Source organism: Nannospalax galili, unplaced genomic scaffold (genome assembly GCF_000622305.1).
Source record: "Nannospalax galili isolate Female #2095 unplaced genomic scaffold, S.galili_v1.0 scaffold762, whole genome shotgun sequence".
NCBI lineage: Eukaryota > Metazoa > Chordata > Mammalia > Rodentia > Spalacidae > Nannospalax > Nannospalax galili.
Genome location: NW_008350126.1, coordinates 948522 through 960172, shown reverse-complemented (window position 1 = coordinate 960172; position 11651 = coordinate 948522). Strand labels below are relative to the sequence as shown.

The following is an 11651-nucleotide window of genomic DNA, read 5'->3' as shown; positions in this document are numbered from 1 at the left end:
CCTCTTGTAGAAGACCTGGGTTTGGTTTCCAGCACTCACATGGTGGCTCACAACCATAGGTAACTCCAGTTCCAGGGGATCCAATGCCCTCTTCTGACTTCCATGGGTATTGCATGACATGGGCACACTTACATACATGCAGGCAATACACTCATACACAAAAAATAATAAATTTTTTAAAATAGCAATTTTAAGCTTCAGAAGTCTCATAATAAAAAAGCCAGTTTTATTATATGTTCAGTTCTCAAAATTCTATATATATAAATGTTCTTCATGACTTAAAAAAAAAAAGCCCTCCATCCCTATCTACCCTCCCAAGGTATTGGGCAAGCATCATCGTTTGCAATAAATTGTACCACATATCTAAAATCCAGAAAACAAGTGGCTCCCAGAGGACGTGCTATGCCGTAGTCATGACCCATACTTGCAGAGTCCTCATTAGTAAACCGAACTGGTCACTGGATGACGGGACACAGACATACACACACCAAAAACAAAAACCATGAAGGAGGCTGGGGATGTAGCTCAGAGGTAGAGCACTTGCTTACCATGTACAAGGTGGGTTCAATCCCCAGCACCACAATGGGGGATAAGGGGTGGGCAGCCTGACCAAAGACTTTTGAAATTTATACAATTTTATAAAATTTAGGGTGCCCACAAAGTCCAAGAGACTAGACCAAACTGTCCAAAGCAAGGGCTCTGCCAGGCCTCCTCCTCATGTCAAGACCCCCTCTCAGGAGTCATTGGGCAATCCAAACAGCTTCACAGTTCCAGCTTCCCGACTGCTGTCATATTTTCCATCTTTGTCATCACAGGCAAATGCCAGCAAAGGCCTTTTGGGGTGCCAAGCCACGGTGAAGGTCGGGGACTCACACTGCACTTCCCATAGCTTGTCTCCTATAGAGATCAATATGAAGAATGTTAATACGTAGCACATGCACTAAACACTCACAGGAAACACAAAGGCATAGAGAGGTCAGGCACGAGCAGGTGGCACAGTAGGGTCTGAATGCCGGCAGGTTAACCTCAGGGCCTATACTCCATGGAAAAACAATTAACAGCTAGCATTTGCTCAGTACCCTTAAGTATGTGGCTTATCCTTTACTGAATGCCAATGATAGCCCAGTACGGCAGAGAATTTTTTGAGAAAGAGAAAGCTAGTGTCTTAATAAAGTGGCACCCACAGCAGACAGTAAATGAAGTCAGTTTGTCTCCAAAGAAACAGACCTACTAAATCACAAAGCCTTGCAAGTAATTTTTTCCCAAAAGTTTACTTTTCTAATTTGTCGAAAATATGCAGTTTTCCCAAAGCTGCTATTCCTTTAGCTCTGCTCAATTATTTTCTTCATGTTGTATTAAGACTTAGTGTGGTACTAATATAAACATGCAGGACTGCAGGCTACACAAATGCTGTACATCTAACTGGCTGACTATATGGTGTGCAAATTATATCACAATACTATTAAAATGTATACATGAATATGTATACGTGTGTGTGTGTGTGTGTGTGAGTGAAATGCTTAATTAACTCTATTCCAGGGACTGAATGAAAGAAGTGGAGGTAAGCACTAGCAAGGGTCTTATTCATTGCTCTCTCCTTGATGTAACTTGGATGTAATGTGACCAGATCCCTCAGGCTCCACCATGATGAACTGTAACCTGCAACTGTGAGTCCAAAAAGCCCTCTCTCCCTTAAGGTGATTTGTAAGGGCATTTTATCACAAGAACAGGAAAACAAACTGAGACATAAACTGGAGATGATTAAGCAGAACTTGTTAGACAAATATTGCATGTTTTCTCTGATTTGTGAGCCCTATATTTTATACATAAAATCATCTGTGTGCAGATGACATCAAAGTAGAAGCAAAACTGTCTGGGGAACACAGGAAACTAATGGCAGGTGCCAGAAAGGAGCATGGGGGTGTTGGGAGCGCATATGCTCCAAGTACATTATATACTTGTGTGAAAATGACCTTACAGGACCCAGCATAATAATTTTTTTTTTTTTTTTTAATTTAAAGAGAATCACTGGGGCTGGATCAGTGGTTAAGAACACTGAATGTTCTTGCAGAAGACCCAGGTTCAAATCCCAGCACCCACATGGCAGCTAATAACTCCAGTTCCAGGGGATCTGACAGCTTCTTCTGTCCTCCATGGGCATTGCACAACATGGGTACACTTACCTACATGCAGGCATAACACTCATACACGTAAAATAAAAATAATAATTTTTTTTTTAAAAAAGAGCATCACTAAGAATAAGAGCAATAAAGTATATTTAAAAATAAATCTAAGGAAATTCTTTCTTCAATGAATATTGTCCTCCCATTTTTCTATTTTCAACATTTCTTTTGTCGTTTTTAAAGCAAAGCTTTTTATAATTCCCTAAGTTATCCCACATTTATTCTATTATTGGAGGAGGGGTAATTCACACCATAGTGCTTTTCCCCACAGAGCCATCACACCAACCCCAGTTATTTAGAAGTTTATGCATAAACAAGGCAGAACCATCACAGTATCTTCTCAGTTTTATTTTGTCTTGTTTGTAGGTGATACTCTTTTGTTCCTCTTCTCTATCCTTAAAATACTTTTTAGCTGGGTATGGTGGTATTTGCCTTCAATCCCAGGACTCAGAAGGCAGAGGCAAGAAGATCTCTGAATTTGAAGCCAGCCTGGTCTACATAGTGTTCCAGGACAGACAGGGCTACATAGTGAGACCATGTCTCGAACATACTTTTTACAGTGGAAGAATTAAAGGTTAATAAAATGCAAAGTATTTTCCTACATCACTTTCCTTCAAACCTACCATTTTTTTCTGTCCCTTTGTGCCATCATTACCTGAAACTAACAGTCATAATATAATCAAACTTGTCTCAGTGAAACAAACCCTTTTCTGGTAATGCTGATGCAATAGCAGTGTGCAGAGCTGAAAACACTGGACAAAAGGCCTGAGGCCAAGCATCAAAGACAGAAGATTCACATTAACTTACCTGTCTCTACTTCAGCTATGTCAATAAAATGATCCTCTGATGCCGATGCAAGCATTTTTCCATCATGGCTGAAACTGAGGGTCCTCACAGGCCAATCCAGTCTACCATAGAGGATACAGAAACATCAAAATTACCCAAGATGAAATAAAGCTAATTTATCCAACAAGGGAAGTGCTGGCAGCCTCTTACCTGGAAAAGCAGCGCACACACACTAACTCATCCACATCCCAGAGGCTGACCAAAGCATCTGCACTGCCTGTGGCAAAGTACTTCCCCATGGGGTCAAACTTGATACAGATGCAGTTAGAAGGATGGGCGTTGATGGACTGCACAGGCTTCAGTTCAGGATAGCTGAGAAACAAGACAGACAGCCATCAATACGAAGGACTGTGGTGCTGAAACACTGAAGGAAAGTAAACAATAATAGAAAAACTAATTCAAGAAGCTTCCCTGAAATTAATTTTTTTTCCTCAAGTTGTTACCAAAAAAAGTAAACACATGCCTAAGAACATGACTCTAAATCCTTTAACACTAAGACAAATGAGTTAAGTTACTGAACTTTACAGAAAATTACATTATCACATTCTGACAAGCACTACTTTATGCCAAAAGAAAAGCAAGAAATTAATCAAGGATTTTTACACCTAGCAAAACTATCAGACACAAAGAACACAAATAAGCACGCTAATGTACCTACAAGTTTTCTAAGTATGCAACTCCTTCAATCTCCACAGCCAACACGAGATTTTTTTTTCATTTATTTATTATTTTTTTATGTGTATGAGTATATTGCCTGCATGTATGTGAGTGCACCCGTGTTGTGCAATGCCACAGAGGTCAGAAGAGGGCATTGGATTCCCCTGGGACTGGAGTTAAGGACGGTTTGTAGCCACCATGTGGGTGCTGGGACTCAAACCCGGGTCCTCTGCAAGAGTAGTCAATGTTCTTAACTGCTGAGCCATCTCTCCAGCCCCATTATGGTATGTTTTTAACAAGATTCCACAGCACACTCTTGACTATCATCTCTACAACAGAGCTTATGTCCCTCTACTTTGCATTACTCACTGGCAGTGTAATAAGAACAGTGTGGGGTGGAGAGATGGCTTAGTGGTTAAGACACTTAGTGTTCTCCCAGCGGACCCAGGTTTGATACCCAACCCTCATGTGGTAGCTAACAACTGTCCATAACTCCAATTCCAGGGGATCTCTTCTGACCTCCGCAGGTATTGCATAATATGGGGCACCTACCTACAATCATGCAATACACTCATACACATAAAATAAAAATAATAAAATATTTTTTTAAAAATAAGACTCTTATGGCTATGAATTTTAGCTCCACATTTTCATTTATTTAGAGAACAAATATGTACTAAGATCCTGATATTCTAACAGTAGGATAGGCATTACCAATTTGATAGAAAACAAAACAAATCACAGTCCCTTCCATCATGGAGTTTGTAATGGGAAATAGAGACAAATAAAATACACATTATGACACAGGATTGAGAAATGCTTCTTATAGCTAGTATACACTATATACTAACTAGTATAGTATACACTTACAGCATATACTATAGACTATAACCCTCTTTTAAGCCTGGAGGGAAAGTGATACTTAAGCTGCAGCTTCAAGGATGTGAGCTAGCCACAATTCCATGTACACAAAGTCCTTGGGCCCACTAGTTGATAATTAGCTGAGCCTTTCTGAACCTCAGTTCCTTGTCAGTCAAATAGAAGGATACAATCAACCCCCTGGCATTTCAGTGAGAACTCAGTAAAATCTAAAGTACCTCACTCAAATGTGCCTACAAGAAGCTAGGATTGTTTTTATTACTATTTCTCTTTCAAGCCCTTCAGGATAAGTTCACACCTAACTCATTCTGTATTTGACACAGCAGCACCCTGTGCAAAGACATGATCCCAGAAGGCAGAAGATCCTCACCTGAGAATGTTGATACAGCCATTGCCATTGGTCAGGAAGAACATGTTATTATCATTGTTCCAGGAGATTTCGTTGACCTCAAACTTGAACTGCTCCTCTGCCTTGGAACGGTGTGTCTTGGCATCAATAAAGGTCACAACATCGTCCTTGTTGCCCACAGCAATGGTCTGCCCATCAGGACTCCAACAGATATTAATGTTCTCCCCTGGGAACCCAGATATAATCAGCAAGGTCATGTCCGCCCATCATCCTCCAGAAGTTTATTTTGCTATCCTAGAAAGACCAGGAGACAGCCTGAGAGGGCAGGTTCCAACTTCCATCTGTGTACTGTGGTCTCAACAGAGAGTGCCTGTTTCTTGCCTCCCTCTGGCATAGGGGCTGAGAACCCAGGGGGACTGCCTGAGAGAGCTCGGATCCTGCCTCCATATGATGAAGCCTTTGAGAGGAACTGACACGAATTCTAACCACTCCAACTGCTATCAAAATGTCTGAAAGAATCCTGAATCCATCACTCTAGAGTCCAGCCTTGGCAGACAAAAGAAAAATGAGGAGGAACCCAATAGAGGGATGCTTTTGGAAGCTCTTGCCAAGAAATTGCAATGGACTCTCATATGAACATTTGAAATTTGCCCTATTCTGACTTTTTTCTAGTTCCCTGTCTGGAACTTATAATGCTAATTACTCCTGCCTTTACTTCTCCTTCACATCTCCTATTCACCAGTCAAGGACTTTCTTTTCCCCCTACAGATAAGAGTTATGCAATTTGGGAGTCTTTTAGATAGACCCACCGATGGGGTACCCCAATTGCCTCACCCTGCATCCCTGTTCAACATCGAAGAAGCCAGAGCAGTCTGCATCCCAATTCCCTATCCGCAAGCTGGGTAACCCCTTCAGAGGATGGTGAGATAAAAACAGGAGGTAGGAATTGGCTAGGCAGTTAGTATAAAAAGACCCCAAAGAAAAGTAGCCAGCTTCTTAGCTAAAAGTCACAATGTCCTTGGGCCTCTTAGCAACATACTCTGTTCCAAAGGCCAAAAATGTTCAAAGTATTTGGGAGCTCTTATCTAATCCTTAAAAGATTTTAGGGCTACCTCTTCAGAGTAGCAAAAAGGCCCATAAAAAAGGAGGAAGAAGAAGGAAGAGGAGGAGGAAGAGGAAGAGATGAAGTTATCAGAAAAAAGTGATGGGGAGATATGGAAAGGGTTGGAGGGGAGGGAGTGGGCATGGATTTGATCAAACATCTTATATCCCTGTATGAAATTCTCAATAAATTATTGAAAAAAAAAAAAAAGACCAGAGCTATCTTCAGAGCTTCATTCATTCAGGACCAAATCAATGGATGGAAACTACCACTAAGGAAATATTAACTATGAGGCTAAACATTCACATACACATTTTCCCATCTGGGCCACTTAAGATCTTATTCTCTCCTCTTTTTTTAATTTTATTTATTATTTTTATTTTATGTGTATGTGTGTATTGCCTGCACATAGGTAAGTGCACCCATGTCGTGCAATACCCACGGAGGTCAGAAGAGGCTGTCAGATCCCCTGAGACTGGAGTTACAGTTGTTAGCTGCCATGTGGGTGCTGGGATTCGAACCCGGGTGTCCTGCAAGAACAACCAGTGTTCTTAACCTCTGAGCCATCTCTCCAGCCCCAGATCTAATTCTCTTACACCAGTATTTCTCAAGCCCCTTCCCAATTTTTATTCTGTTACCAATTATACTTAATTCAAGGCCTTTCTTTAAACTGACTCATCATTTTACTTAAATAAATTTAGCTTTAATGAAGCAACAATTCTGAGCTAAATCTTTTTTGTTAGGGATTAAAATATATACATAACTCCTGCTTAATGTTCATCCGGCTACCACTAAATCACTCATGTATCACCTGGGGAAAGCACTACCATTTCACTTCCAGGTACATATCAACAAAGCTCAGGAGTGGTCCACACTGAACACATAAACTATAATTTTCAACTTTACCCACTCCAAAATGCCAATTTTTTTCACATTTTCATATCTACAGTACATTTTAAAATATATCAGAATGCACATCAAGGATTTTGTTGTACTCTGGTTATACGGCATAATCAATGACATCCTCAAGTCAAAGCTGATAAATGAACTCAAGATTTACAGGATAATGTAAGAACACAGTCCTTAAATGTAATGCACAACTGACTCTCTCTTCCAAACCACAAAGATATCCAAGATTCACCCATTCTAAAATACCAGAATTTCCCCAATTCTCCATGCATTTGTAAATGCTGTTCCATCTTAGGACCGCTCCCCCTCCTCACCAACTATACTCTGTCAGAAGAGTGCTCAAATTCTGTCTCCCAGAGGCAAACACACACATTCCATTCTGATTATCCTCTTGGTAGAGCATTAGGTACAAAGAACACATGTAGTATGTAGTTGCTGAAGAACACACACTAGCTTTTTTTCCTAATGCCCCTTCTCTGAAGTTACCTTTAGTGTTCACAGTGGCAATGCATTTTGTAGTCCTCACATCCCAGATACGGATGGTTTTATCTCCAGATGCAGTGACAAAGAGGTCAGGATTGCTTGGATGCCAACAAAGCTGATCCACACTATCTCCATGTCCGCGATAGTTGTTTTCTTTGACCTTAAAAGAACAAGAATCCAGATGTCATTCCATAGAGGTGCAACTTAACTCTATTCAAATGAATACCTGAGATCAGCAAAGATCTGGATAATCCAAAAGAATCCAGTCCTTTCCCCCAAAACTCTCTCTTCTCCCCTCTTCAGTCACTGAACTGCTCTGAGCTTCAGCATCAGCACTTACTCTTGCCCTCCCTGGCGTCCCTTCTCTCTTGCTTTCCTCTTTTGCTCTACCACCATCTCAATCCACCTGTCCCTTCCCAAAGGAGGCGCTATCACTTAAAGAAAGCCTCCTCACCACCCTAGTGACTCCACTACTCCATCTACCTACCCCTAGCCACTCCTTGCCACACCACCCCTGCCCGCCCATCATCTCAGCTCATCAGTCTTCAACCTCTCCTGGCCCGCAGCCCCCATCACCCCCTCTTTACTACCACGCCCTTCGGCCCTTCACACTCCGCTCACCACCAGGCGCTCACCACCAGGCGGCCTCTCTTCACCTGTTCCTACCTCCAGGGCCCCATCCCACTCCCCCCCATCCCAACTCTTCTTGCCCGCACCACACTGCCTCACTACCGCCCCCGACAGGTGACTCTTGACTCTTCCGCCCTCCTTCATCACACCACTGCCCCTCTTCCTCGCCAGCGCCCGACCCCAGCTCACCAGCCGGTCCTTCTCCAGCAAGAACACGCTAGCAGTCTTGTCGAAGGACCCCGAGGCCAAGCGCCGCCCGTCGCAGCTCCAGGCCACCGAGTGCACCTTGGCACTGTGCGCCGGGAACTCACGCGTCTTGCTGTGACCTCGGAACAGCTCCTGCATGCCTAGCACGTAGCGCGAAGGGCCGCTGCTCACCAAACACCAGGGCGCCATCGAGCCCGGGCTCGTTTGGCCGAGTGTCGAGGGTCCGAGGGAAGCTGTGGGCGCCGCCATGACTGAAGGACCGCGCGCTAGTAGCAGAGGCTGAACGGGTCCAGGCGCCGCCGCCGGGCGCGCAGGTTACGGGAAGAAGGCCAGCGTCGCTCCGCGCAGGCGCACCGTACAGCCTCGGAAAGGACTGCAAATCCCGGCATGCAGCGCGCCTTTGCCTTTGCCTTTTCAAATAGTCCGTAAGTTTGCTGTGTATTGGAAGATTCCAGCCTTTTTTTATGGTCTTCTTACCTGCGTCTTGGGATTCTCGTTTATTCGAAGAGAACCAAGGTTAAGCCTCCAGTTTATCCAGCAGTAAAATACCTTTCTTCTACAGTTGTTTCTCCAAGGCCCTCTTCCCTCCGTATAGCAAAGGTCATTTATAACAAGCGCTTGTCCCAGGAGAAAGGTTGGCTGTGGGATGAAGTAGAAGGAGCGGAGTAGAAGTCTGGGTTTGTTGATTTGGGTGTTTTGTTTCGTTTGGGGTTTTGTTTCTTTTTAACTTTAAATCTTGTTTTTTTAAAAGACTGCATAAGCATGATTGTAAATGCATTAAAAAATATATATACAGTGAGCCTGGCGTGGTGGCGCACGCCTTTAATCCCAGCGCTGGGGAGGCAGAGGCAGACAGATCTCTGTGAGTTCAAGACCAGCCTGGGCTACATAGAGAGTTCCAGGCCAACTGGGGCTGCAGGAAGACCCTGTCTCAAAAAGACTATATACATAGTGAAAGTAAAATGTCTATTTGCGCATGCCGATGCGCGCGCGCGCGCGCGCACACACACACACACTCACCTCAGGTTCTCCCATTCTCCCACTTCTCGTATCTCCCTTAAACCAGATGTCTAGCTGGAAAAGAACCGGTAATGAATTGCCAGCATGAGCCAAGGTGCTGGAGAAGAGCTGTGAACGCAGGACGTGGGGGGGCGAGGGATAGGAGTATGAAAATGTCCTAGCCCTTTATGGTGGCACAAACTTGTAATTCCAGCACTGGGAAGGCAGACAGGAAGATCCCTAGTACTCACTGGCCAGCCAGCTTAACCTACTTGGCAAGTCCCAGGTTAGTGAGAGACCCTGAGTCAAAAGGTGGTTGTGATGATGCATACATTTAATCCTAGCATTCAGGAAACAAAGGCAGGTAGAACTCTGGCCTAATACTCATAGAAAGATTTGGGTACCCTTTGACCTGTCTCCCTATGAGCCCAGAATTATTTTTATGCCAAAGCCAAACAAGGTACTACAAGCAAATAAAACTAGATGCCCCGGGCAAGATGACACCCTAGAAGCTGCCTTCTTGTGATGTGGTGAATGAAGAGTCAAGATAGAGATTGAAAGAATAGGGTTGGAGAACTGGCTCAGCGGTTAAGAACACTTGCTGTTCTTCCAGAGGACTCAGGTTCGATTCCCAGCATCCACAGTGCAGCTAACAACCGTCCATAACTCCAGTTCCAGGGGATATGACTCCCTCTTCTGACCTCTGCAGGCATTGCATGTATATGGTGCACTTACATACATGCAAGCAAAATACTCATACACAGAAAATAAAAATAATAAATTTTTTTAAAAGATTGAAAGAACATCAAGAAAATCACAGGGCAGGCAGGCAGATTGAACAGCTGAAAAGTGTGGAGAAACAAAAGGGTGACACAGCAAAAAGGAAGAAAAAGAGCCAAGCTCAAGCCTTGGCTCTTCTGTAGAGGGATGGGAATCAAAAACCTCATCCAAAAGTTTAGCAAGCAGCCCTACTCACAGGACAGTCCCTTAGTACTCAAACTTTGAGTCCAGTTGGGGGTTGTGATGAGACAACTCCTCTAACATAATAGGTCAGGAGTGGAAAAGATGCCTATTTTGTTGTTTTCCCATGTCTCTGAGGACTGTGGCCAGGTACTCTCTTGAGAGGGAACTTATTAATACTGAGATACCCTGGGGACCTGACAATAAGACACAACCACAAATCAGGAATCCTGTAGTCAACCAACCACAACCAAGGTTGGAGACTGTGGGTCTCTCTTCCCTCGTGGGTTGGTGGCCACCCATCCACAAGAACAAAGGGAGCAGAAGCGATGAACACGGTCAGGACAACAGAAGTCAGGGAGTTGTAGAGAATATATAGGGTGAGGACGGCAGCCAAAGTTTTACCTGATAGGTGTTCATAGTCTGCTTTATTTACATGTGGTAGGAGGACCCTATCATATAGAAAGGGGAGGTGGGACTGACTGGCTATAGTGCAATGGCTAATTATCATATGGGGAAAACCAGAGGCAGCATTTGCAGGGAACTATGTCAAATGTCATGTTCCAAATAAGGTCAGTCATCTGTGCTTGGAGACACTTTCCAAATAAGGTCAGACAGAGAGTAGGAAGCCCCTGCTGAGAAAGGGAGTCCTCCATTTTGAGCACAGCTCAGAGACCTGTCTGGACATGGTGGACTACTACCTTAGTGGCAGGGTCCCCCAACAGGAGACAACTATGGAGAGGGAAAGGACCAGACATAGGCATGCTGAGAAATTCAGGCAGCATGCAACTCAGTAAGTGAAGGCATGGTGGTGATAGTCCTAACCTCTGTGACTAGGAACTAGCCCTGTAATCTGAGGATGACTGGAATGTGATAGCCCCAAACCTGAGGTCAGCTAGTGGATCAGCCTCTGAACCCCTATCTGCCATGAGAGTCACTGCTGGTAGAACAAAGAACTCTGACATTCCAGTTGAGTAATTGAGCTCCACGGCTTCATGCCTCAAGTAAGGTATTGAATACTGAGTGGGTTTTGAAAGCATAAACACTGGCCTTTCTATACAGATTTTAGTTCTCTTTCCTCCCTCAACAAATTGGTATACAGCCTTTGGCTAGAATATTAGTCACCCCCAGAGTGCATAAACTGGAGAATCTGAGAGTGAAGAAGTACTTGCTCCATCTCCATAGGCTAAGCTTGGTCAACAGAGGATGCTACTCTACAAAGAGTAGAAGTTGATCAAAGGAAAACAGCTCTTTTAGACAACTGCTATTTGACAAGTCCAAGTTCAGCATCTACCTAAATGGTAGGAAATATAAGAAACACCAGCTTCAACTGACCACAGCCCTCTCCCTGGCAGACTCTGATTTTAAAGGACTCAGAGAGAAATGCTTCATTGTTTGGGATTGGGGCTCCTCCTCCTCCTCTTCCTCCTCCTCCCCCGCCCCCTCC

The 11651-nt window shown here is 43.8% G+C and overlaps 1 protein-coding gene across 1 annotated transcript; it reads right to left on the bottom strand.

Annotated features, from left to right (window-relative positions):
• Window positions 1-204: 204 nt before the first annotated feature.
• Window positions 205-8589, bottom strand: Thoc3 (THO complex 3). The gene is made up of 6 exons (XM_008847338.3): window positions 8228-8589; window positions 7412-7568; window positions 4936-5140; window positions 3180-3341; window positions 2991-3091; window positions 205-897 (listed from the first exon to the last, which is right to left on the bottom strand). Exons 1-6 carry the CDS (start codon window positions 8492-8494, stop codon window positions 734-736), a joined length of 1056 nt encoding a protein of 351 aa, XP_008845560.1. The 5' UTR covers window positions 8495-8589; the 3' UTR covers window positions 205-733.
• Between the last annotated feature and the right edge of the window lie 3062 nt (window positions 8590-11651).